General features: G+C 53.6%; 1 protein-coding gene across 3 annotated transcripts in view; it reads right to left on the minus strand.

The window, feature by feature from the left end:
- Positions 1–304: 304 nt before the first annotated feature.
- PTPRF (protein tyrosine phosphatase receptor type F) overlaps positions 305–27557 on the minus strand; it is a 338292-nt gene continuing 311039 nt past the window's right edge. For 2 of the 3 annotated variants that reach the window (XM_065740325.1, XM_065740315.1), the window contains 13 exons: positions 24391–24506; positions 19713–19810; positions 15207–15330; positions 13834–14009; positions 9629–9748; positions 9064–9218; positions 7541–7826; positions 5907–6085; positions 3641–3767; positions 3330–3455; positions 2684–2838; positions 2136–2271; positions 305–2016 (listed from right to left, as the gene is read on the minus strand). In XM_065740325.1, coding sequence (XP_065596397.1) covers positions 1948–2016; positions 2136–2271; positions 2684–2838; positions 3330–3455; positions 3641–3767; positions 5907–6085; positions 7541–7826; positions 9064–9218; positions 9629–9748; positions 13834–14009; positions 15207–15330; positions 19713–19810; positions 24391–24506 — 1867 coding nt within the window. In that variant the 3' untranslated portion in view covers positions 305–1947. Of the gene's footprint in view, positions 2017–2135; positions 2272–2683; positions 2839–3329; positions 3456–3640; positions 3768–5906; positions 6086–7540; positions 7827–9063; positions 9219–9628; positions 9749–13833; positions 14010–15206; positions 15331–19712; positions 19811–22081; positions 22115–24390; positions 24507–27557 lie in introns of all 3 variants that reach the window. The other variant, XM_065740306.1, reaches the window with a different exon arrangement.

Raw genomic sequence — 27557 nt, forward strand, 5'->3', positions numbered from 1 at the left:
GCAGAGCATGCCTGAAGTGGTTTCACAGCTGGGTGTACCCCAGCGCTGCTCTGCAGGCAGGGGCCAGGCAGTGGTGTTACTGCTCAGTGGTACTTTGTATGTAATTGTGCTCAGTACCACAGAATGGCATTACTGCAGCGTTGTCACAGAAGGTCCCCAAGCTCTCTGCTGGCACAGGAAGTGTGGGGTACCCATGGCTGCACTGTGCCTGTGGAAAAGGCACCGGGCTGGGGAGTGTGCCCACGCATCACGGGGGGACTCATCGCTTCTGCTTATTGCTGAAGAAACAGACAGCAAAGCCAGCTTGTATGAAACCCGATTATTCAAATTTATTAACATCAAGAATTATGCAATGATGCTGTAGATTTTTTTTTTATTAACAAATAGAAAACAGACTGTATACAACAGTGACCCCTACAGCACTATGCATCCACAAGGTAAAAATGAATGTGTCCTCCAACATTACCAACCCTGGATTGCTGATTTCAACGTAGCTTGGATTCTTAACATTCGGAATACATGTGATAATACAATTAGATACCCTTCCACCACCTTTATTCATAACTCAATGCACTCGAAAGAGGGCTGCTCACTCTGTCTTTAGTGCAAGCGTGATATAATAAGGAGTATTAATATATAGTACCATTAAATTAAGTCCAGTAGTCTTGCCACATTGGTTCATTAGAACGTCCTGAAGTAGCGGAAAGTACAATATTCTAATGACTTTTAACATTTGCAGGATAGCAGAAATTATAGAAACACCCAACCTCTGAAGCCATGTGTGCTCCCCCTCCCCTTCCCTGCAGTACCCTGCTTCCAAAGAGAGCCTGCTTGGCTCCGCTCTGGGAACGGCCGGGGTTGTGCTCCTTGTAAAATGCTCCAATGCCTTCACTGGTGAGAGGTGGCAGGATGGTGCTTGCACGCACAGGACCGCAGGACTCACAAACAGGGCCGTGTCTCGCTTTTATAGCCCATCCCTGGGGAAGTGTGGGACCTGCTCGCTTCTCCTGCCCCCTTCCCAGTGAGACACAAAAAGAGGCTCCCAGGTCAGGAGCCCAGGATTTCGGGTCTCTCACAAACAAGATGATGACAACTCACGTCATATCGGGCTCTGCCAATACACGCGGTCACTGGATTGGTTTAACACGCACTGTAATAGGACTGAACAGTTTCCAGCTGACAAACGGGACCGCCTCTGCAGCGACCCTACATTCCCTCCCAAACCTACTCAGGAAATAATGGGGGAAGGGAAAGGCTAAAAAAATAATTGGTAGCTTAGGTCCAGTTCCATGAAATTTCATATTCTACAGAGAATTAAAAAGCAGCCTAAGGGGAATGGAGCCGGGCAGGAACCACAAGCCAGCTGCTGCAAATTACCAAGGAAGCTGCACTAAAATGGGCAGAACCAGCAGTGACTGGGCTAAAATAAACACAGGGCAGTAAAAAATGTTAAAGCAAAAGGAAATTAAAAACAAAACAAAAAAAAACCCAAAAACAAAAAACCCAACAAACAAACCCAACTCCCAAAAGTTTGGCGGGTCCAGTTCTGCCTCAGCAAAACATTAAGACTTGCAACAAAAAAAATAAAAAATAAAAAGAGAGGAGATTATAAAAACCACTAGTAACTATTTTACATGTTTAAAAAAAAAAAGATCCCATTCCACCCACCTAAAACCTCGCTGTGAAATGCAGTCGCGTGAGAGAGGGCGAGAGATGCATATGAGCAGAAATGCAGCCAGAGACTGGAAATGCTTTTGGAGTTGGATTCCCTCGTTTGGCGCTGGGGCGAAGTTCCTAAATGCCGTGGTCAGAACTGGTTGGCATGGAGGTCTGCTGCCTGGGCAGCACCTCGGTCTGTACAGAAGGACTGAGGAATGGGCGGCTCTGGCTCAGAGGGACCCGTCTCCACTCCTAGACATCCCCACCGCGACTGGAGGAAAGCACTAGTTACGTTGCATAGTGGTCGAAGCTGCCGAGATACTCCAGTGCCGCTCTGTAGCACAGCTGGTACTGGTCCTGCAAGGCAACGGGAGGAGAAGCGTGAGAAGTGGGAATCCAGGAATGCCGTCCCGAGATGTTGGCTCCCCTCCCTTTTCCCACGGATCTCCCAGCGCTCTGGGCAGCGGGGTGCTCACCTCTGTCTGCACCATGGCCGGCCGCTGCGTCCGCAAAGTCTTCACCGTCTGGAACATGTCCACCACCCCCTCGTAGCGCATCCTCTCCAGCACGATGCTCAGCGTGATGAACACGCCTGTGCGCCCGACCCCAGCGCTGTGCAGAGGGAGCAGGAGGTGCAGTTAGAGACCCGCCAGCCTCAGTGGGAGCTGTCCCCCTGCCCTGTTCCTTGGAGCAGTGCCACTATGCCCAGGCCAGCGGGGCCGAGAGAGGCTAAAGGGACACTGCCAGCCCGAAGCGCCCTCCCAGCCCCACAGGGCCCACAGATGCTGTCTTGTCTCTGGATCAAGCTGCCGTGGCACCATGCCCTGCCCAAGGATTCTTCTAAGGAACTACACATCAGAACCAGCAAGGCACTGCCTTCGTCTCATCTGGCAGAAGTGCTGCCAGTGACACCCAGGGATATCACCTCCTCATCCCCTGCTTGCCTCTCTGCCAGGCTCAGCAAGGAGGGGATATCTCCATGGGTTCTCTGCTACAGGCAGCGTGCTGACCTGTCCTCACTCACCTGCAGTGCACCGTGATGGGCCCATCCTGCCCAAACTGCTCCTTGGTCTTGTGCACCTGCCCAATGAAGTCGATGAAGCCCTCTCCTGTCTTTGGCACTCCCTGCTCAGGCCAGTCTGTGAACTGGAACTGGCGGATGGTCCGTGATTGGCCGTCCTGTGGGGACAGGGTTGTTACATGCAAACCATAGGTGAGGGGACAGTGAGAGGGCCTCACTTTGCACCCCTTAGTTCTGGTGACCTGCTCCCCAACCCCTGGCCCAGGCTAGGTGAGGCTGCAAGGACCATGGTGAGTCCAGGCAGACTAAGCACTCCTCACCAGGTTTTCAGGGCCTTATGGGTCAACATTCTGCTTTTGTTTAGGGCCCAGCTCTAGGGGATCCCGTGTTAAACCCTGGCCTATGTGTGCCATGCTGGCAAGGCAAGGTCTGGTGCCAATAGGGATCGGTGAGCTGCTCACTGGGGCCAACACAGCTGGCAAGGAAGGAACTTGTGGTGAGAAGAGTGGCAGGTGTGGGCAGTGGCCCCTCCTGCTGCAGTGTTAGGCAGGTCCTTGCTTTCCAGTCCCTCCTGAAGCTGCTGCACGCTCCCCTCACTGCCCAGGGCTGGCAGAAGCATAGGAGACAGGAAGCTAGAAGGGACACTCACCCTGGCATCTGTGACCTTGAACTCCCGGAGGATGTACTGTGGCATGTTGTACTCTGCCATGGGGTCCACTACGAAGTACTGGTAACGGGCAGAGCGCTCTGCAGGCCAGTACTGATGGCACTTCTCCTGTGGGTGAGGAGCACAGTGAGCTGTTAGCACTGACACACTGCTGCTTCTCCCTCCTACTCTGTGGTCGGTGGGAGCACAGGGCCACAGGACACCCCAGGAGGGTGGCCTGGAGCAGCTGGTGCTGGGGACAGACTGAGGTGACACCCCACACAGCCCCTTTCTCCCTCACACACGATTCGTACCCTGCCCATCTCACGCAGCTTTGTCAACATCACCACGATGGTGGAGTTGTGCTCCCACAGCATTCGCCAGAAGTCCTCTGTGGTCTCAGCCAGTGGTCCCTGCGTGGCGATGTAGGCCTTCTGCTGCCTGTGACAAACAGATGGTGCTCAGAGCAGCCCTGGGAGAGCTGGAGATCAGGAGGTGGGTCTCCAGGGCTGCCCATACGTACCATGGGAAGGATAAGCCTGCCCAGCTTATAAAATAAGTCTGCTGGGAGCTCCTCACGCATGCAATAGGCACCTCCAGGCACAGGATCCAGAACAGCTGCTGGTCCCTTCTGGGTTACTGACTGCAGCACCCAGCTCCCATTGCACGGGAAGGTATGGAGCAAATGCATCAGGTCACCTTGATCACACTCACCAGCTAGTAATTAGGGCAGTGTAGAAACCAATACCATTATGCAACCTTTTTGGAGGCTTCCAAAGCTGTCTGCTGTTCCAAGAGAGCATCCTGCAAACTGCCCCCTGTGAAAACAGTTCCTGCATCCTGTGTTACCTGCCCCATCCCCAATGAAAGCTGACCATGCTCTGTCCTGCTGTCCCAAACTCTTCTGGCTCTCTTCTGCAGCTATCAGAATGATGCACACTGCAGCTTTAGCTACACAGCTTTGTGCTGATGGTACAAAGCAACACTGATTGCTTTCCAGCCAGTCTTAGGGATGAGGCAACATCCCTACCAAAATGAGGTTTGGGCACTTCCCAGTAGTGCCAGACCCAAACAGCTGCTTTCCCTGCGAGCCTCCTCCTGCCCATCTCCATGCCACAGCCACACGTGGGCTGCCAGCTGTGCCTAGTGCCAGCAGATGGCACAGCCACTGCAGCCCCTAAGGATGCCACAGCATTGCCTCAGAGCAGGGAGAACAGAGAGTGGGGCAGGGCCAGTGCAGCCTAAATGCTCTGGTGATCCTGAGAAGGGCCACACAGCAGCAGGTTCCTGGGCCAGCTGCTCCACTGCGGGGCGTTGGAGCCCGTGGGACAAGGGGCAGCATCTGCCCACCACGTGCCTCAGCTCCCTGCCAGCGCTAAAAGTTAACGAGCAGCAGGATAGCTGTAATGTGCAGGGTGAAGACAAGGGCTGCCTCGAGGAGGATTTATATGGCATCATAAAAAGCAGGGAGTGGGGGTGCATGTTGAAACAAAAGAGCTAATAAAGATGCAGCATCAGGGATGCCTGCAGGACCTTGGGCCAGCCGATCTCTAGTTAACACTAAGGAAGACTGCTCTGTTCAAATGAAAGGACAGGGAGAGATAACAGTGCTCTTTAGGGATGGGGTAGGTAGCACATGAAATGGAACCACCTGCTGCGCTGGCATCCCTCTGCGTGGCACCACCAAGCAGCAAAGTCAGCATCACTCTCCATCAGCTGCAGCACAGCGGCTGCCAGACACCTGACATCTGTTCCCTTGGCACTGCTAGCTGCTCCTGGGAGATCACCAGCCCACCAGCAGCGTTTGGGCAAAGCCACACTGGAAGGGGGACTCTGCCACATCCATCACTGCATTACCCACTGCTGTGCTGGATGAGCCTACTGCAGTGCTGCAGAGATTGCAGGAGGGAATCTTCTAAGTGCATCACTGGGATTTAGCCTAGACTATCATCCAGGGACTTGCTGGGAAGGAGACATGGCCACTAGGCTGCCTCCCTTCATTCTCCTGGCACTTAGGAGCTGAGAAAGAGATGCTAGAAGTAAGTGTCATTGCCCTTACAGATCTCAGTTTGTGCTTTCTAAAAGAGATCCTGGGGAGCAGAACCTGGTGATATCCCCAGTATCCAGCATCAGCCCTGCATGAGGATCCACCCTCCTCAAAGTAAAGACATGGATGAATGAGCCTTGGGCTCCTACACAGATCAGCCACACAGTGCAAGCACACTGCTACCTCTGTTTGCCATAGCTAGCAAAGAGCTGCAGATCTGCATTAGATGCTGCAGAAATAAAACACATGCTAAGAGATGCCTACCAGAAGGTCCTATAGCTATTGCAGCAGCCAGTGCAAGCTCATGCCTGAGCCATGTGGACATCTGTCTACAGCAATACAAACAAGCCTGGCAGCTCTCACTTACTTGCTAGCAGCCTTCACACATTGTAACCATATGCATGAAGCTTCTGTGAGGATGGACAGAGATAAAATGCAGCAAAATGGTCCCCAGCCTGCTTCCAGGCAGTCAGGATCAATCCCTGGCAAAGAGGAGAAGGCCGCTCAGCCCAGGTCCCTCGAGTGGCTCTTACCTGTACCCATCAATGAAGCTGGCATTGATGTAATCAGAGCCCTCGACACCCCGGATGGGCTGCAGGCAGACTCTCGTCAGCTCGTATGGCATGATGTTCACGAGGCGGTTCTTGAATTTGTTGCATGGGAGGTTGGCACTGATGAAACGTGAGGTATGTGCTTTAGAGTTGGCCAGCAGCTGAAAGAGGAGGAGAGAAGTCAGACCCTGCCAGGGACACAGCAGTCTGGGCTGAAACTGGGACCCTGTCAGCAGAGCAGGCAGGGGCTCCAGGCATGTATCCATGGTCCCTCTTCTCACTCAGGGCCATCTCCTGGGGACCAGATCCTTCTGGTGGTGGCACTTCCAGGGAGCACTGATGGGAAATCACTGATGCAGACTGAAGCTGTACACAGTGGAGCTGAGACCCACCCCAGCTCCCTGACCCACAAAGGACCAGGATACAAAGCCTTGCACCTCACTGAATCAGGAGCACACACTTTGTGCATCAAGGAAGGAAGGCTTTCTGTCTTCCAACAGCTTCCCATTATTTACTTCTCACCCCAGAAGAGTCCAAGAAAAATGTGAGAATTGTGAGGTATTCAGGCAAGGATGATCTATTCTGGGTTACTGTGAGACATTTTATGGTTCTCTTTGAGCCCTGCAAATTGGAGTCACGGTAAATGTGTTACTTAGATATGCTGGCAGAGATGTTCAAACAGAAGTCTTTTTTTTTTTTTCCTTCTCTCCAAGACTCCCCCAGCAGCCCCAGGGCCACCCTTCTCTCTGTGTGGCAGTGGCAGGCCCTTGGCTCACTGCAGGAGGAAAGGGTCTTCTTCAGGGAGCGAAGCAGACCCCAGGACAGAGCTGATCAGCTTTTCCTAGTTTATGCAGAAAGTCAGTATTCTGCCTCCCCTGCTCCTTTGTCATTCGATGGGAATTCCCAGGGTGAAGCTGTATTGCTGCAGTTCATTTCAAAGCCTGCATGGTCTGCTGCCTCCCTGCATGAACCATATTCCCCTCTGCATGAGTTCACTGGACTAATGCACGTCACCTGAGAACACTGGTGCTTACCAAGGCTCATTTCCTTCTCCAAGGCTGCAATAAATATTTGCAGCAGGCAGTGTCAAATGCACATAGCAAAATGTGGGCACGGCTTCTTAAAGAGTCCGCCTTAAAACTCTTCTTCACCAATTCTAGACACTGAGGCTTGGTGTCTAGGTGGTTAAAAAAATAACAGAGCTCAGCACCGAAGAAATGAGGCTATAAACGTCTCACATATTTAAATTGGAGCCGTTTCCAGACAAGTTGTTCACAGTAACATCAATTATCACTAACACGATCTGCATCTGATTTCAGATGCAGCTCCCGCCGCACAGCGAACCTAGAGCAGAACGCGCTGCTGAGAACTGTGCATCCATCTGCCTTTTATATTCTCCCCAGAAGCTGCCAATCCAGGGGGGACCACGGGCCGACACAAGCTTTACAATTCAAATGTACTCTAAATCACTGCGTACCTGGTTTAGAAACACACAAAAGAATAAGTGCCTGTAATGAGCCACGTCTCTGCTCTCCCAGCCCCTGGATGAGTGTTTCAGTGGGGCCGTGCAGGCAGGGACAAGGTCCTGGGGAAGGGATGATGGGGCTGTCACCAACCTTGAATTCCAACTCCATTGCGGTGACGCTCTCTCCTGGAGGCACCTGGGTCAGCTTCTGGATGTGAGCGAAGAGGTTGCGTGCAGGCACCTCGGTATTGCCGCACGTGGCTGCCTCCAGCAGAGCCTCGTGGATGAAGATGTACTGGTCCTCTGTCTGCACCATGTAGTTGCGCTGTGAGCGCATGCATGTCACGTGCCCGTAGATGTCCACGGTCTTCTCATGCTTCATCCTCTCCAGCATGGCGTCGATGACAATGAAGCAACCAGTCCGACCCACGCCAGCGCTGCGGGAACAAAGCACGCGATGATGCTGAGTCCTACAGATGCTGGGCAAGCTCTGCTCTCACTTAGCAGAGCTCCTGGCCCTACAGCACAGAGCTGAGCCCCAAGCAAGAGGTGACAGGAGGAGTGAGTGTGGTATGGGGCGGTGTGAGAGGCTTCTCTGCTGTGCCCCTTGGCCTGAAGGAGCAGAAAGGACGTAGTGACACGCTGCTGGTGGAATGATGGAAAGAGAAATGTGTTTTAACAGCCAGGAGAGCAATAGTGTATGTGTACATGGGGTTGGAGAACCTGAAGTCCAAGCTGGGCTCCAGCACCGGGGAAGCCCATAAATGTCAAGCCTGCTTGTTTCCTAACCTAGGTGACTGTTTCCTAACCCATAAAACAAGGACAGCCAGACCTGGAGGGGAAAGCAGAAAGGTGAGTTTATGCATTTCTATGCCGAGCTCCTGCTCAAAAACTGAGCACCTCTCTGCATCTGTTGTAAGGGCAGCAGCAACCCCCAAACTTCTCACCCAGAGAGCACCCCAAAAACAAGTCATGCCGTCGTGATGTGTAAACATGGGCAGAGGTACGGAGTCAGACATTTCCTCATTTATGGTGCAAGTCAGATCCTTAACAGGGCTTTAATACAGCTTGTTTGTGTGTTAATTATACCCCACTCCCATCTGAAACAGAGCATGAAAGGAGAGCATTAAGCACTGCTGATAAGGCGTACACCGGAACAGCAATGATGGAGTGGTTTGTTCAGTAATAGTCCCCACTCGGCTGGTAGAGATAAATCTTTCCTGGATGGGATGCTGAGCCTTAGCAGACTAATATTTTCCCTTAAGGAGCTCTCTTTCTACCCTGATAGAGAGCTTGACTGTAAATACTATGTGTGAATGTTGGCACAGGTCGCTGCATGCACGTCTGTCAATGATATGCCTCTGAACGGTACCACCTACTCATACTGGGCTCAGAACATTTCATTTTTAAACTGTGCTTGCATTTTTTCAGGAAAGGTGTGTTTTGAGACCATAGAGCAGCGCTGTTTAACCTGCAGTAGCAGAAGCAATGCAAACTTCAGCACCACATGGCTGCTTCTAATTGCTGAGCTGTTCCCTTCCCAAGCACACAGCGCAGGACACAACGCAGCTGCTGTGAAACCTTCATGCAGGAGCTACTTTTAGCTGGACAGGTCACAGCTCCTGCAGGAGCGGGTGGGTGCCCAGGTGCAGCTTTGTGAATGCACTGTCCTACCTGCAATGGACAACCATGGGCCCAGCATCGGGTGGGTTGCAGGCCTTGACCCGTCGCAGGAACGCGAGGATTGGGGTCGGGTACTCCGGGACCCCGTGATCAGGCCACGCCATGAACTGGAACTGTCGCAGCTCTCGCTTCTCACTGGAGCCATTCTGTTGAAGACAAAGGCAATTGTTGTGTGAGGATAGCCTCACTGTAGGAGGGGAGTACACTGATGTGCCTGCACAGCCACAGCAAATCGGGAACTAGACACAGGGGCTGCAGCAAGTTCCCCTGCACCATGACTCCCTGGGCTGCAGAGGCTGTCCCACTCGTGTCAGCAGCAATGAGCAATCTGAGCAGCAACAGAGTAAGACTGGCTAGGCGAGGGCCAGGGACCAGATACCTTCCTGGGGTGTGAGTGAGTCCCCAGAGCTGCAAAGCCTGTTTGCGCTGCTGTGACACACTGCTGCTGGTGCTGCCTCCAGGGGTTTCCAAATGCCAATGAGGTTTGAGCACCTGCCTCCACCTGCAGCTGTGCCTGAGGTTGTGCTGCACCCCACAGCCCCTGCCAGTGCCATACCTTGTACAGGGCGAAGGTTCGGACCGTGTAGGTTGCCAGCTCGACAGTGTCCAGCAGCGTGACCTGGATCATCCCGTAGGTTTCCGTACCCCGGCTCGGCCAGTACTGGTCACACTTCACCTGAGGGGAGGAGAGGAGAAAAGGTCAATGTCTAACCACTGAGTGAGGAACAGGGAAGGGTGAAGGTAGAAGACAGGCACTGTCTGGCTGGCCCCAAACACTCAGATTTCCTCCTGGAGAGCCCCTGTCCCTGGCAGAGAGGCAGCACACCCTTGGCTCCTCTCATCATCATTTCCATGTGATTCATGCTCAAAGAGGGGACTCTTCTCTGGTGAGAAGCAGTGCAGAAGTGACTTGTGACTGCTGTCATTTCTCTTTTTGCCTCCTCTTTGGGAAGATGGGGGTCTTTGAGGCTGGGGAGGTGGCAGCTGCAGTAGCAGGGAGAGCTGCTAGCACGTGGCTGGGTGTGTTGGTTTCTCTGGAGGAGTCCCTGCTCAATGGACAGCTCGAGTGATGGAGATGCAGCCTGCGTCCCTGCCCAAGTGCTTTCAGCATCCGTGAGCAATGGCAGGCTGCCTTCCTGCTGGTGCACCCCTGCCATCTCCATCTCCCAGGTGTACAGAAACTGCTTCTCAGCATGGCACAGATGCAAGCTCAGACACACACATGGAATGTCTTCCCTCCGTGAGAAGATGCAGACTGTAGCAAAACCATCCCTCAATGCCCTCCTGCAGGCAGCACAGTCCCACCACACTGCTGTTCCCCCTGCCCTGCAGTATCCTCCCTCTCCCCCTCCCCACCCTGCAGCCACAGCTGCTGCTCCCAGCTCCTGCTGCATGCCCACTTGGCACAGAGCCCTAACACATCCGCAGGGATGTGCCCTCCTGCTCCTTCATCTCCCCGTGACTCTCTCCCTGTTCACCTGCTGATGCCCTTCTCCTCCTCCGCTATTCACAGCTCAGCATTTGCAAAGTACTCCTCCAGCTCTGCAGTCTCCATCCCTGAGCTCCCAAATGTAATTTGGTGCCCTGAGCTCCCACCCGCCTGCAGGCAGGAGGGCTCCACTCCCACCCGTGTGCACCACACTGAGGATGGCTGCCTGCCCTAAGAGAGAGAAGTGAACAGAAGATCATCTGTGCATGTCAAGGAATAGTAAACTTAATTATTAGCCGAGTGTGTTTACAGGGCAATGTGTGGGAAGGGAAACAACGGGCTTAATTAGAAATCAATGAACTTCTGCTTTTTTAATTGAAGGTGCTTTAAGTAGGGTGAGGTTCTGCACTCTGGCCGTGGAAGCAATGCAGCCCAAGCTCGGAGGGACACATCTACCCTTGCTTTTAGGGTACCCTGCCCTGGCAGTAGTGTCTGTCCCAAGGCTGCCCCACAGTGCTGGCACATTCTGCCCTTCAGCCACCTGAGCATCCCTCTCCCAGCCTGGGGACACAACGGCATCCTGCAAGCACTGTGCCTCAATGCAGTGTGCAGGAGATGCTGCAGGTGAGTGGCACATCCCCATGCCCGACCTGTGCCACAGGGATGGCAGTCCCCTCCAGCCACCCACCTCTGAAGTTTGTTTTGTGCTCCACGCCACGTGTGCTCGAGCACAAAACAAACTTCAGAGGAGTTCCCTGCGAGGGATAATAGCAGTGCCTGGGCTGGTAATTGAAAATTATTTATTCATGACCAGATAAGAGTCAGTCACATTTTCTGCCAAATTTACCCATAATGTTTATGCCCCATTTTCAAGCTCTGTAAATTTTATGCTGAAGCCGATGCGCTGTGGCACTAAAGCAGATAAGAGATGTTTTCTTCTGGCAGCGCTTGCTTCTCATTAACTTAAGGAGAACAGTAATATCCTGAACAGCCACTCACTACGGCTTTGCTGGGTGGTTCCTGGCCCACCCCTTTGATACCCTGTGCTTGAGTGCAGCCGAGCACCTCTCAGCTCCCGGTCTGGTTCCCGAGCTGCCCATGACCTCCTGCCCTGGACTGCCCTGCCTGGAGACAAAGCATCAGGAGGGGCTGCACCCCAGGGATGCGCTTGGTGCTGGGACAGGAGATCTCCCTGCACTCTGCTCTGCTGCACTTCTGGGGATAGCCCAGGATGGGAGAAGTCCTGCTTTAATGCTGCTCTTGTGCAACACACCCCAGCTGGGACATGCCACGCTCACAGCTCCGGGAGAGCTAATCTACAATGTGTGTTTCTGAACTGCCACTGAATGATTCTGAAACTGATTGTAAAGCTTTGAAGGTAGCTAAATTGCACAATTCCGCCATTTCTATCCTTTATGTGCCTCTCGCTTTGTGAAAACATGAAAAAGGGAAGATGATTTGGACCATCAAGCCAGCTGAAATTGCAGACCATAAAAGCTGATGCTCTTTAAAGATTTTTTTCTCCCCTGCAGCTTGGGAGCCCTTTAAAGCAGTGTCACCCCCACGGGGCTGCAAGGCAGCTGCTGGTGCTGGGCAGCTTATCTGCAGGCAGCAGCACTTGAGGGCACCTCACCACACAGCCCCATGGCTGCAGACACTGCTCTGTGCCTGGGACTTGCAAGGAAGGTCACCCAGGAATGAGGTCACGAGGTGGTCATGCCTGGCAGAACCCCTGGCAGCACGTCTGGCTACACAGGCAGCCTGCAGCCTCCCACAGGGCTCTGGTCACCCCCTGCCCACAATGGGACCTTGCCCTGCCACCAGAGCCCGTCCCTGCTGCACACACCGTGACTGGGACAGAAACCAGCACTGCAGGAGGCAATTTGGGGATGACACAATGGGAGTGTGCTGGGGGGGAGATAACACACGGCTCAATAGCGTGGATGTGTCAGGCAAAGAGATGTGCCTGTGGGGTCACAGGGAATCCGTTATCTCAGAGAAACATGCACCATGGAGTGCCTTCCCATAACCAAGCAGCCCAGAAGCTGAGTGAGTCAGGACTCCGGGCACAGATTTGCTTGGCAACCTACAGGGGCTTTCCTCACACTTCAAACATATGCTCCATCACTGAAACGCTACGGCACAAAGCAAGTCCCAGTATGACCCGTGCTGCAAGGAGTGGCCATCTGCACCTTCAGGCCCCACTGAGCTCAAAGCCCAGTGTGTTCCCCTCCCCGCCGGGGCAGCACACAGCCAAGCTGGACCTAACAGAGGCAGCTACTTGTCCAAAGAGCGCTGCTTTCCCCTGCAGGCTGCAGGGTGTCTGCCGAGATGGGGAAGCCCATGAACAAAGCCTATTTTTGTACAGGCAGGAAAAGCAGATCTGTTTTGCCACGGTGATCTGTTGCTCCAGCTGCTTCCTCACAGCCAGCGTGGGCTGGAACACCCCTGTGAGCAATTTGGCGCTGAAGCTTTGAAATGCAGGAGAGTATGCGGGCACAAGTTTCTAGTGAACCCAAACTTGACAGTCTTCTGCTTCTCAAGAAGGATCTTATTGGGCTAAAAATAGCCAATGCTTCACAGCTTGAGTGCACAGCCCCTTCTCCTGCTGTTGGCATGGCAACGCTAAAATATTCCACAAGCACAAATGCTCACCACTAACATTTTTACATTCTGGAGCAAGAGGAGCTGCCTCTTGCTCGGGCAGGCTGTGCCCAAAAGGTGCATCTGGGCCTGAGAGCCCTCCGGTCACAGCTTATCAACTCCTGCCTTGGGGCTGAGCAGGGATTGCTGTCATGAGCCCCATCTGTGGCGAGGGCTCTGCTCTGCTCCTTCCACTCTGCCTCACACCCTCCCCACGGTCTGCAGGCAGCTTTGCATTTATTACATCAGAATATCTAATCTTGGCAGCACGAGCCTGGCGTTTACACATGTTGTCATTGGACAAGGCACAAATTAGCCTTCTCACTGCAACAAGACCCCATCAACTGCTCCCCTGCATCACCAGGAACCTGCCAGGCTGTGGGATGCTGCCAACACTGCCTGCCCATCACCACTCCCAGCTCCTGGGGCTGTCAGCACTCCCCATGGCACAGCTTTCTTCTTTGTGATGTGGGCAGGGAGGGGATAGGACCACATGCAGACATGCAGGGAAGGCAGAGGCTAACGAGCAGCATGGTGACAGGAGGTTCTGCCACCCCCCTGCCCCACCACGAGATGCTCACAGGGCACTTATGGCCGGAGGTGCTGGGGCACCTGCGCTTCCTGGGCTGTACACTGCTCCATCCTTCTCTCCTGCCCACACCAGAATATAGAGGAAGCGCACACTGTACCCTGGACTTCTCCTCCAGCCTGGTCATCATGACGATCGTCGCTGTTCTCTGCTCCCACACCATCCTCCAGAAGTCACTGAGGGTTTCAGGCAGAGGTCCCTGTGTCGCTATGTAGGCGTTCTGCTTCCGATAGCCATCGATGTAATTGGCATTGATGTAATCGCTGCCTGGGACCCCTGAGGAAGAAGAAGGCAAAGCACGTGACCCTGTGCCTATCACTCTGCTGGGTCCCATGGGCAGGGAAAGAGGCTGGCACAGTTGCTGGGCTCTGTACAAGGCTCTTTTACAGGGCGATGCCAGAATCTCTCCCTGAAAAGGACAGGAATGGTGCCTGAACAAAGAAGAACCCTTTGCAGCTATCACCCTTTGCAACAGTCAGGCAGTACCAAAGCAGAGAGACAGCTGCCAGCCACACACAAAGGGAAGTTCACAGGCAGGAATATTAAGGAGCTCATTTGGCCCCAAGCAACTGATTGAAATAATTGTCTTAAATTCAACAGCTATTTGCAATGGTCCTGCAGCATCTTTTAGCTGTGAGGGGATGTCGGGCAAGGGATGTCCTCCTCCTGCCCCCGCTACAGCAGCACCACAGAACTAGAAGCCTTCCTCAACCAGCCAGCTCCTCCTCAGGGTCAGGCCGTTGCTGGTGCCCGGTGGTGGAGGCTGCTCCAGCCCTTGCCCTGCCTCCATCACCTCGAGGAAAGGACTTTCTTCTAAAGGCTTTTAAAATGCAAACATGCTGTTGCTAAAATGAATATGGAAAAGCAGGGGCCTGAAGCTGTATTCCCAAACCCTCAGCATGGGACTGTGGGGAGGGAAAGCAGCAGGAATCCTCTTGTCCCAAAAGGAGAGTGCATCTGCATTTCATTAGAGTAGGAAACAAAGCTGGGGGGCTCCCCTTTGTCCTTTTGTCCGTGGCAGTGTTCTCCTGCAGGTCCTGGCAGCCTCCAGCAGAACAAAGGCTCCAGGCAGCAGCTGGAGTGCAGCCCCTCAGCAGGGCTGGGACCTGGCACGGCCCTCCAAAATGGCTCCCAGGAAGGCAGCCACAAGCAACAGCAACAGTATCGCGTTGGCAATGAGAATTTCCCCACATGCCCATCCCACAGCTGCCTAACCGAGGGGTTTGCCTGTGATCCCTGTGCCAGGCCTCCACATCACTGCTGCTCACAGGTCCCGCTGTGCGGGACCAGCTGGATCCCCCCCCCCCCAGAGGATCAGTGGTGCATTAGCATTAGAAAAGCCACTTCCATCCCAAGAAAAAGGATGCTAGGGATTGCAGGACCACCTGTATGCAAAGCCAGAAGGAGAGATGGCCTCCTGCTATTGCCAGGCTCAGCTACATGCTGGGATGTGTGCCCTGGAGTCACTCTTACCGTCGATGGAGGTCAGGATGACTCGGGAGTGATCGTAGGCAATCACGTTTGCATAGCGGTTTTTCGGTTTGTTCACTTCCAGGTTGGAGTTCTCCCAGGTGAACTGCTGCCCAGGATCGATGGACTGCAGAGAGAGGAGGCAGGCAGCAGCAGTTACAGCAAAGTGGGATGAGATGCTGCAGCACACAGTGTTTTCCCAGGGCACCTGCATTTCCCTGCACACCTCCCTCGCACCAGACACAGCTTCCTGGGGTGTCCAAGCCAGGCTGTACCAAAGTGCCATCCCCTGTGGGACTCGTCTCCAGGGAGTGCATGCAAAGCATCTCTCACTATCTGTGGATGTGCCTCTACTGCTGCTCTTGCCGTGTGCTCACTCTTCTCTCCAGATCGACCCACCAGCAGAAATTTGGTCTGATGCCAGGGCACCGCAGAGACCTGACTGTGCAGTTCTTGACCCAGCAGTTTTATTAGATCTTGAACTGCACTCTGCTGAAATATAGTGAGCACTGGGTACCTCGTGCCCCGGGAGCTCTAGGTATTAGAGTCCTGCAACTGAGCCTGTGAGCTTATGCCAGGGAATAGTCATGAAAATTGATAGGTTACTATTCACTGCTCCAGCTACTTATGCAATGTAAACATCTCTCGTTTGAGTTAATAGAGTGGCAAGGAGCTATAAACCCGGAGAAGAGATGTGGGTTTAATTCCTTCCCTAAGTCCCATGTGGAAAGCACGCACCCCAACTCCACCGACACCCAACACTTCTCCTGGTGTATGCCTGCACATGGGCACCTGCCCCAGCTCCTCCATGTCCTGACAGCCCCGACAGCACTTCTGCATGGCCAGCACCATGCTGGGCAGCGATCACCTGTCCCCAGGCCACCGTCCTGCCCTGCGCCAGCAGGCGGAGAGCCCAGCGCCGACGGAAACGCACGGGAGGATGTGACATCACAGCGATGCTAATGGGTAGTTTGGGAAATGTAGGATGTAAATAGACATTTCCAAATGGAAAGCCTGTAATTTTCCATTATTAGCGTAATAAGCAGGCAGCAGCAGCGCTCGGCGGCACTGCAGCGGGAGTGAGCCGGCACGCAGCGCTCCGGCTGTGAGCTCACTGCCACAGCCCTGCACAGCCCTCTGCCCCAGCACAGGAGCCTCAGGGCCATGACTCTGCTTTGCAGTTGCCCTCACTCAGCCTCCAACTCAGTGCCAAAAGGCTGCGGGGCCACCTGAGCGCTGGGTGCTGGGTGCAGGGTGCTTTGCCCAACACACGTGCATCCTGCATGGTGGTGGGAAGGGTTTGTTCCTGGGGGAACCCAGAGCCCCTAGAGCTGAGGAGCAGCACCAAGGCATTGCCATTAGGGTTAATTGCTTTGATGTGTGACGAGGATGTGCTGAAATGGGCTAATCATCATCAGCCTCTTCAGAGGGCAAACAGGTGAGAAAGTCAGAAGTAATACAGCACCTGAGTGCAAAGAGGGTCTAATTAAATACTCCTGCAAATTAGTGACTCATTTAGAAGTAAAATGATTTAATTTAAACTCTGGTGATGAATTAATGTACACCTGTTCCGCCCTTTAAAGTGAACAAATGAGTAAATAAATGGGAGGATGATGGGCTGCTTGGAACAGGGCTGAAACCCATGACGAAGAGCAGTGTTGGCAAGCACTGTCCCAACAGGGGATGATGCTCTGAGGCCCCAACCCATAGCAGTACTGCCCTGATCCCTCTTGTTCCACACCTGCTGTGCGCTGGGAGGCTGCCCAGCTCCGTTCTGGGGCTCACAGGAATCACTGCTTCATCCCAGATTTGATCAGAGTAATACTTTCAGCTCATCCTTCCTAGAAAGCAGAAGGGCTGGGAAACTGGAAGGAAACGAGCCAGGAGCACACTTGAAAGCACCGTGACTTTTAGTTTTGCTTTGCTTTAAAGTGACAGGGGAGATGTTGTAAGACAGCAAGTGCAAATTAAGAAAAAAGTCCAATTAGTAAAACTCCTCCTTCCCAGCATGGAAGTGCAAGGAGCAATCTCTCTGAAGCAGCTCAGGGATCCCTGCTGCTCCTGCCATCAACATAAAGACGGAGCCAGGCCACTGAAATGGGAATGGAAAAAGGCTCTTTCCTCGATAGACTCAAGAGTACTTTAGAAATGCCTCAAAAACGTCCCTGGGTGCCAGTTTGCCTCTCAGCTGCCTCGCACTGTGGGTGAGCTGCCCCATATTCCTCAGCACAGCTCCAGAGCCCCTAAGGGTGCGGAGTCCCTCAGCAGCAGATGTGGGCAGTGCCACGTGGCAGGGACAGCTTGGCTACCACTGGCCACCATCAGCTGTGGCCCTGTGCAGCTCTGCAGCCCGTGCTGCTGCACAGGGGCACGGCTGGGGCTTTATGGCCTCCAGTGAAATCAACTGCATTAGCACAGGCATTGACCGCTGTCAATCCGCACTACGTCTCAAATGAGGACATAATGCGCTCCCGAATCAATCTCTGGCAATGCTTCAGCCTTATTATTCCCATTACTGGAACGTGAGCGCTGCGTGCATGCCAGCCCACTTCCCGAGTAACCCATTAAACTCACTGTGTGCAGCTCCCAGGTGCCCTCAGAGCCCTGCAGCAGCACCCTGGGGACTCCAGCACTGCTCTCTGGGCTGGGGGTGCTGCTCCTTGCCGGGGCTGCAGGGGTGGGAGATGCAACGTCCTTGGCAGCTGCAGGGCAAACGCTGTGTGCGTTTGCACCGCTGCAGGCTTCCCCCAGCCCAGGGCAGGATCCTGCCCAGGTCCCCAGGCTGCAGTATGGGAAGGTGGCCCACAGGAGGAGCTCCAACACAGCCACAGCACTTCCACGGCTGCCAATAAATAATTAACAGCCTTGGCCTCCCTTCTCCTTATTTAATTCCATTAATCCCACACTGTAAATTCACTATAGCTCTCACTGTACACTAAAAATGAAATACCTCCTGGTCACAGAATCATAGAATCACCAAAGTTGGAAAAGACCTCCAAAATCATCCAGTCCAACCACCCACCAGTGCAGCTGGCAGGAGCTGCTGCCTCACCCCCTGCTCCCACCAGCTCTGCAACCAGTCCCCTCCAGTAGCACCACGGAAGCAGTGGGTCCAGCGTGGTCCCTCCGCACAGCCTCTCTCCCAGCTCTGCTATCTCTGCTCCAGATCCCCAGCACCCATCCTGCCCTGTAGCCCTCCCAGCACAGACCCCAGCACAGACCCAAGTGCAGCTGTTGCTGTGCCAAACACTGGAACAAGATGACAGAGGACCCATCACACAGGCACTCCTCCCAGGCAGCAGCTGGGCTCTGCAAACCTACTGCAGGTCTCTTTTGCAGGTACCTCGAATGGGAAATGACTGTGCTCATGCCCACATGCCAATGAGAGGTAACCATTCCTGCTTTGGGGCAAACCCCAGTGTCAAACACCCTATGAGTCTGTCACGTTTCAAGTAATTTCTAGCTGATGAGGAGCCCAATGCATCAGAATCCGGGGGAAAAAAATTACATGCAACAATCAGCTACTTAATAGCTGCTTCAACATGAAAAGTACAACTGATTGGTGCTCTCAACCAGCCATGATACTCTAAAGAAAGAGAAATGAGAAGAGAGTGGCTCATGAAAACAGCTCAGAGAATTTTCTTAATGCTCATTTTTTTCCACAACAGCTCCCACAGCTCAGCATTATGCTGCGGGCTCCCAGCAGTGCCAAGCCAGCACAGGGCTGGGTGTGTGCCTGGGTGCTGCTGTGTCCCCACTGCACGGGAGAGGCACAGCCCAACTTTACCCTTCTGCTGCGCCCTCAACCCAAGGCTCAAGGCGGACTGGTATGTCTGCACACCTTGGCATCCCAAGCTGTGATACAGAGCTGCCATCAGTGGATGCTCAGCTCCAAACTGGACCAAACAGCAGAGGGACAGCAAAGCAGCACCTTGAAGCAAACACGAGTTCCCTGCCTGCCTCAGATACACGCAGCTCACCCTCTGAACCATCTGGAATTCATCCCTCTCCTTCTCAGCACAGAGAGCTGCTTTCCCTTTCCTGGCATATCTAATCTTACCTCGTGGGCAAATGTTCTGATCTCATCTCATCAATCAGTGCAGGTATTCAGCGGGAAGGGGCAGCCACAGGCACAGGCAGATCACGATTCTAACTCAAGTATTAACACCTGCAAAGGCCACTTCCCAAATTTATGCCCTCCTTAACACCAGCGGAAGATTTATTTGTAAGCCCTCAACAGCTCGAGAAGGTCCTGCACGTGAGCACACGGACACGAGCTCTGTTTGCTCCTACAGCTGTTAACCGCACTGGGAGCAGGGCAAGCTGCAGTGCATTCAGCCCTTTCCCTGCCGAAGCCATGCTCTGACTGCTCGCAGCGTGTTCCCACCGCTCGGGGCTGGCAGGGTTTGCTGGCAGGCTCCCAGCCTGGCACACGGCCCAGCCACCGCCCGCAGCTCCTTGCTGGGGGTCTGAGCACAGCCCCAGCTGGCACTGCTCCGCCGCGCTCACCTCATATTCCTGGGAGAACTTGAGGCCATCATTGGCTTTCAGCCGGTCGATGTTGTCGGCGAGGTCCGTCACCGGGATGGGGGGGTGGTCACGCATGCCTGCAGGTGCAACAAAAAGGGATGGGGGAGAGGGGATGGTTACAGCTCAGCACTACGGGGAAGGGGACTGCAGCACAGCAAACCCGACGGGTGGGCGCGAGGCGGACGCGTGTGACGATGTGAAGCACTGGGCGGGATGGATGGGAGGTCGGCGAGATCATGCGGCACGCGCTCTGAGCACACGGTTTGGTGAAACGAAAAGAAAAGTGATGTGCAGAATGGGCATGACCAGGTGAGCATGCTCGGACAGTACAGCACCGGGCACCCAGAGCAGCCGAGCGGTGGGAACGGCCAAGGAGACGCTGTCAGTGTGATTCCCGGGCTCGCAGATGGGCTGGAGCTGGACGTGGGGTTCTCTGGCACTGCCATCTCCAAGGGCTGAGGCCGACCCTCCTGCTTACCCCTAACCAGGGGAATTTGCTGAGAATGAATGAGCACAGCTTGTGGGTGAGCAGAGGCTCCCCTGTCCTCTGAGGAGATGCGGAAGATGGGAACCAGGAACCACCAGGAACAGAGCGGGGTCCTCTGGTCAGGGATCAAACAGACCTCAGAGCTCAGCTCTGGGTGGAAGGACTCAGAGCCTGACCATTGCAACATCTTTCCCTGCAGCTGAGATGCTGAACTGGCAGGAATGTGGCTGTGAAACACCTCATCCAAAGCCTGGATCATCCAGATCCCGAGGCTCGTGACTCCATCAGTGGCACTGTGGGTTTCCCAGAAACCCCACATGAGTAATAATGATTATTAATAGGCTGAAGCTGTTGATTCACACCCAGGGAGTCAGGCTGGAGCATGGCCAGGAGCTTCTCGATTGCTCTGGAGCCTGGAAGCTGCCGCAGATGGCAGCGATGGGCCGCTGAGGTGATGGAGCAGACCCTGGGCTGCGTATGTGCGTTTTATGCAGCGGTGACAAGTCATTAGGTGATAACATAGAAATGTCACTGCATATTACACCGCAGCCGCTGCACAGCGGGGCTCCCGACACCTCTGCCAAAGGCACCTGCCGTTCCCACACAAAGGCAAGACCTGACCTAGCAAACGTTTGTCCTTCTACCGCTTGACAGTGCAGGTCCACAGCTGGTCTGAGAGCACACAGAACTGGGGAAGGAGGAGCTCCCCTTTGTCTTGTGCTGAGCTCCTCGTGCAAATGGTCCCCTGCTTGCCACCCTGCCCAGTGGGATTCTCATGCTCTGGTTTTTGCACTGCTATTGCTGACAGAGCTTCAGAGGCTGCAAATCCGTAGCAGCCTTCACAGCGCAGAGCTGTTATGGGTGGGCAAGTAAATGAGGAGAAGGGCATGGGAGCATGGCTGAAGTGTGGGGCTGGAAGAGAAAAGGCTGAAGTACAACTGCAGTGTGTAGTTATCCCCGTGTGGTCATCTATGAAGCACAGCAGAGCCATGGAAATCAGCAGAGCCGCAGCTACTATCTCTGCTGAGAAATGCAAGGGTCTCTCTCCAAAATTCAGCTTTGCTACTCAAAGGGGTGCTGCACCACAAAAGAGCTGCACACGCAAAAGAGGAGGAAGATGCAGACGGTATCCCATTACGGTGCACGTGGAACAAGAGCCACATACAGCCCAGGGTAAGGCAGAGGGGATTGGTGGGGACTTGTGCACCACCAGGGCTTCTACATGCTCTTCAAATGATTCTGGCAGCAGGAGGTCCAGCTCCCTCTGCCAGGCTGGGAGGGCTGAGAGTTCTCACAGTGCCGCCTCTCCCACTCGTGTGTGCAGATTTAATCAGCTGGGAGCAGATGATTTTATGGTTGCTTTAGAGTGAACTTGAAGCTCACAAGACAAAGCAGAAATAAAGGGGCAGTTAGGCCCATAATTTGGTATCACTGCATGCAACCTGCTGGAGCACCCTTGGCGTCTGTTCCCCCTAACCCTGTGGCTAAGGCTACATGGGAAGAAGCAGAAGTGTGTGCACCCAGGAGGCCCAGAGCACCCTCTCATTTGGCCACTGGGGCTTTCTGGCTGGCCCCCTCCTGCAGCTCAGCTGTTCCCAAGCAGGCCTGGCACCCAGTGGAGGCTGGGGAGAAGGCTAAGGGCTGCAGGAGCCTCCTAGCAGCCCAGCACCAGGCCTCCCCCCCTGCCACACTGTGCCGTGCTGCTGGGAGCTGCGCATCCTGTCCCAGAGTGGAATCACTGCTGTTCTACAGTGAGTGAGGGTGACCTTCATGACATTGAAACAAAAATTACAGAGACGAGAAAGAAAGGGAAAGAAAAAGCAAAAGGTGTCAAAAGAGAAATACAGGAGTTAAAACTAACTTGAGTTATTCGGGCAACTGGGGACACTGGCACCTGCAAAGAAAAGAAACGGGGCAAGAACAGAAATCCCATTAGCCTTTAGTCATCATTGCAGAGGTTCAGAAATGGAAAGACAAAGAGGTGAAAACACAAAAGAAAGCAGCACCTGCACAGCACCGAGCCTCCCTCCTGCACAGGGCCACCTGCCCCTTCAGCTCCAGCCAGTGCTGAGCCCCAGTACCACTGCTCAAGAGGCACGGAGGGATGTGCAGGGGAGCAGAGTCCTCCACCTGATGCCAAGAGCCGCACTTCTCATTGCACACCACCACCCACAGCCTCGTGCCCGAGGGCAGGCAGCCAGGGCAGGTGGGTGGTTTGCACTGCACGCAGCCCCTGCAGCCTCTGCTTGGTGCCCAGAGCCCCCAGCTCGCCTGCAGCTCAGCTGGCCTCCTTTCAGGGCACACAGGGACGCTGCGCAGCCCTGGACTTCGCCAAGCAGTACATTAGTACTGTCAGTCCCTGTTAGCACAGGGAGGCTGGCAGTGGGGAAGTAACCTCTGTCTGAAGTCAGACCCACAAAAATGAGAAAGCTTAATATTTAATAACAGCAGACCAATTAATTATGCATTAAACAAGGTTTCCCTGCTCAGCACACTCCAGCAGGGGGACTGAGGTGTGCTGGGCCAGTAGCCAGCACCTCTTGTCAGCGCACCCACGCGGCACCACCTGGGCCACCAGCGGGTGACAGAGCAGCAGCGTGGGCCCACTGGGCTTGGAGCCTTCCATGCCTCCTTGTTAACGAGTACAAGGCTGTCAGGAGCTGGAGCAGTCATTGCTAACCACATGACATCTGCTTCTGCCCTGCAGAGCCTCATTAGCAACGGGGCGGGTAGAAAGGATGTGGTGCTGTCACTTGGTGGGGAGTGCTGGCGAGCAGCATCATGGGGCACTGCTGCATTTCCAGTGCACTGGAGTCATTGGGTAGTTTTCTCCCTCCAGAGAGCTTTGCAAAATTAATAAATGAGCCAGTGTCGTTGGCTTATGCTTAGGCACAGGTGGGGAAGAAGAAATTTCCTGGACTGCTCTTCTTTTTGATAGCAGCTCTTGACCCTTCCTACGGCTCTAGTGAGGGATGCCCTCACCGTACGCACCCCGCTCTCTTTGTTGGAGGAGGAGCAGCTGCAAGCCCAACCTGTTACACACCTCCAGGCAGTGAACCACAAGCAGGCAACAAGATGGCTCTTGTGTCCCTAGGGTGTAGGACGTGTCACAGGGACCTGTCCCCAAGCCTATGCATCCTGGAGCAGTCCTGCTCAACACCTCGCTCTTCCTCTGGGAGCTGCACGCTGTTGCTGACTGCGTGTCAGTGTTGCTCCTTGCCATCTGCCCACTGTGATATTCTCACTCAATTGCAGGTCCCTCCCTTGCTCCCCACAGCGTTTTCCTCCTACACTGGTCCACGTTGCAGCCAATTACTGTGCCAGGTGGGCTGGCAACTGCCAGGCTGTTGCTGCATCCTGCCTGTGAGAGCTGCCACCAGCCCTGCCTGGGAGCTGCAATTCCACCAGCAGCTCCTCTGGCACAGAGGGAGACGTGCTGGGGGGGCCTGTGCTGCTGCAGCCATGGCTCAGACCTCTGAGCGGAGCTGGTAAAGGCTCTGCTCCCCCTCCCTGGCAAGCACAGCACGTTTACATCGGGAAATGGTCCCTTCCAAACCATCCTGTTAGACGAAAGCTTTTAGATGAATGAGCAGCGGGAGGAAAAGGAAAGTAGGTTACAGACCAGGAGGAGCTGTGAGTTAGAAAAGAGCTGTGCCTCATTTACTGCTGAACTGCTCCCTCCATCACAAAACCAAGCCCTCCTCCACTTCATCTACGGCTCAGGCTCTCTGAAAGGCTCTGAATGAGCTGGGGTGAGCCCGTCTCTGATCGCGACAATGACAGGCACCGTGCTTTTGGTGCCATCAGAGACGTACAGACACAAAGCAGCAGCATGAGACCTTTCTGCAGTGGGAAGTACAGTTGCTTCTGCAGGCTGTCACACAGCTACAGCCTGAGGCACCGGAGGCCAGTGTAGGCATGACTGGAGATGCTCTGTGCTGAGCAGTCCTATGCAGAAAGCAACAGCTGCTCCTGAACCATCACCTGGACCGAGGTCAACAAAACCAGCAGTGCCCTTCAGTGGGCCCCAGCACTGTCTGGGGAGCAGGAGGGGGCTGCAGGCAGCTCTCTGTCCCTAGCTGAGCAGGACTATGATTCCCCCTCTGGTGTGGGGACCTGGCGGAGGGGAACTGGGGTAGGTGGGGCGCGAGGGGGTTTGCTGCTCCCTACCTGGAGTCTGGTAGTTGAGTCGCCTCATCTCAACTGGGTCAGAGGAGTGGGCCAAGAGCGAGTCCTTCAGGCCAATGGAGTGCTCATCTTTGGAAGAGGGGGAGTGTGCTCTTTTCCTGTATACAGAGAGGATGGAGACAAGCAGGTGAGAGTGGAATCAACCAACCTGGAAAGGAGTCTATGTCCCTGTCTCCCAGATACCCAGCTCCCTCCCAGGCTCCCTGGGGCTCCGGGCAGGCTCCTGTTCTGTGCCTCCTATTTCCCTTCTATGGAGACAGCAGTGGTTGTATTTCAGTGATGGCAGAGGTTTGATTAGTGAGGCACTTTTAAATGAGATCTTCTGCATAACACTGACCAGAGAAAAAGCAGACACAGGCAACATCTCGTTTCCTCGCACTCCCTCTAGGAACTATTTCCTGTAGTGGAGGGATATAATCAAAATTTTTTTCCTCACGTATTAGACATATTTAAATATAGAACACTGTAATATAATAGTGTAAAGGCTCTTCAGGGTGTATTTTATTGGGCCATTAATATACGTCTTGAATGGCTGAAGGCACCCAAGGCGTGTATTAATGGAACAATAAAATACACTGTTGTCTCTTCATGCTATATTTATGCCTAAAGCAATGCCACCACCTCGGGCTCTTACTGGAATTCACAGGCAAAGCAGGGACACATCCAATCAAAAAGTGGACAAGTGAACGCTAAGGAAAATCTAATCCTGTAAAAAGGGTTTCCAGCAATTCTCTAAGTCCCACTTCTCGTTCTGTGTTACAAATACACTGGGTATTCCCATGCAGTACAGAACGTATTGGGCAGGAGCAGGATGGGAGCACTCTCCCCTTGAGCCTGTGCTGGTCCTGATGCCTTGCAAAGATGCTGAGCACGCAGCAAAATGCAGAGACTCTGTCTTCTGGCTACAGGCTGAAAATGGGTTCTGCCTGATGGTGAACCCCTCTGCTGATCCGATGCTTTCTGCCAAAGAGAGCTGCATCACTGCTGGTCTGTATAAATGCTAGCACATTTACCATCCAGCACATCACCACAGCCTTCTGCTCTGTCGGGAGGCAATCTGAAGCACCCTGAGGGTTGCCATGCTCTGCTCAGAGGCAGCTGCAGCTCTGGATGTGGGGACACTGAGCCACGCACCATCAGAAGTGTTTAGCACAGGGCGCTGTTGCTTTCCCTGGCAGCCGTGCATGCTGGATTGGCATGAGTAATAAAAATGGTAAAATTTAATGCATAAATCACAAGTGAAATCTGCATTCCCTCTGCAGCCCAGGTCATGAGCACCTCCACCTGCAGCCTGTGCTGCATCAGACACTGGGGTTGTTCAGTGGGGAGCACCAGCATGTAAGTCTTACGATACCCTGAGTCTTCTCAATATCTCAGCAGCCTTTTAGCTGTCTGACTGAGGGAAAAGAGCTGAAGGACCGAGTGCTTTGCTAGGAAGAAAGAAAAATACATGGCAAACAAATAAAGCACTGTTTTTCCTCTCAGGAGCATGGCAGGATGTGCTACTGTGTGCCAGTCCCTGAGCCCTTAAGCAAGATGGCCCAGCTTTTCCAGGGAACAGGCACAGCAGATAATGAATGTTTGTCTCTCTCATTAGCCCAGTCATGGCCACCACTGAACAAACCTCCAGACTCCAAGCCATCTCCTGCTACTCGGCTTCAATTCCCGTTGTAGATCTGAAATTGTGAATATGCGAGTACCTTCAGGGGAAAATGCCTCCAAAGAGGCAGATGGCAAAAAGCAGTGGGATAATACAACATCTCTGTGAGCACATGGGTGGTGGTGGTCTCAGGCACTCTGCTGCTGCATGGGCTGGGACAGGAACGCTGGGTGTCAGCACAGAGGGCTCACGCTGGTGCTTATCTCTGGGTTCTGCCAAGGTGGGCACAGCATCTGTGGGGCCCAGGGACAGACATTCCATGGAAGAGGGGAGGCCATTTTTTCAACTTCAAGTCCAGCAAACCTTTTATTTCCTCCTATTGCCTGGTATTCCCTTAGCATTTCCTCATTACAGAATGCAAGAATGCACCTGCACTCTTGCCAGAACAGCTCTCAGTCTGAAGTGACTGAGAATCGAAAGAAACACATATAACTGCTGTTGTTGTTGTTTCAGGATTTTTAATTTAATTGCAAAAACAATCTGGGAAGTCTTTATGCTGAAACCATCTCCCTCTGTCAGCCTGTGATGCCTTTGAGGAAATAAAGTCTTTGTAAACCCCCAGGGTTGCCGTGCCCCATGCTCCCAAAAACAAAGATACCCCTTACTAGCTTCAGGCTTGATATTTACAAAGGGAAATAGACTTGAAATTTTAGCAAAACAAGAAGATAAAATGGATTCCTACCTTTCTTGTTTACTAGATCCAGGGAAGAGCAGAAACAGAAAAAGGAGAAGATCACTGACACAGAAAGGCACTGACTGCACATGCATAGCAGAACTCCATTTAATCAGACAACAAAAGCAGCTCCCTTCCCCTGGCTACAGATACATATGTAAATAGAGAGTCCAGGAGGAGCAAAACCTTGGAGCTGAGCTGATAGAAAATGTGACCTAGTGTAATTGAACAGGCTACACGAACACATGCAAATGCAATCTGCAGCTCCTTGCGAGGACTGACAATTGCCACACACCACAGCTATAGCTGTAGCAGGACCACTCTGCTACCTGTAAGCAGGCAGCTGCTTCAGCAGGGACACAGCAGCCAGGACCCAGAGGCCTCAAGAGGAGAGCTCCTACTTTGATGTCAGCCTGCCATACCCGTGCTCTGTTCTCACTCTGTTCCCCCTGTCAGAATTCATAGCAGTGGGGGGACCTGCTAGAGCTCCAGCAGGCAATTTCAGCAGGCAAACAGCATTACATATGTCCCTGGTGCTGCAAATCCAAGCTGCGAGACCAGAGGGTGATCAGGCTCCTTCCAGGGACAAGGCTGTTCTCCTTCGTCCCACTGCTCACAAGTTTCCAGAACCCACAGCAGCTCTGTGTCCTTGGGCTGATACTAATTACCTTTCACATACCCAGTCCTGTAGTTGTTGTATGGCAGCTTTCTGCTGTACCAGGTAGAGATCTTTCTCCTCCCAGTGACCCCCAAGGACTGCCTACTCAGGCTCCCCACACCATAAGGGCAGAAGCAGGGCCATGAAAGTGCCGCCTC

This window comes from Cyrtonyx montezumae, unplaced genomic scaffold (genome assembly GCF_038088225.1).
Source record: "Cyrtonyx montezumae isolate F1298 unplaced genomic scaffold, pur_monq_1.0 scaffold_1, whole genome shotgun sequence".
Classification (NCBI taxonomy): Eukaryota; Metazoa; Chordata; class Aves; order Galliformes; family Odontophoridae; genus Cyrtonyx; species Cyrtonyx montezumae.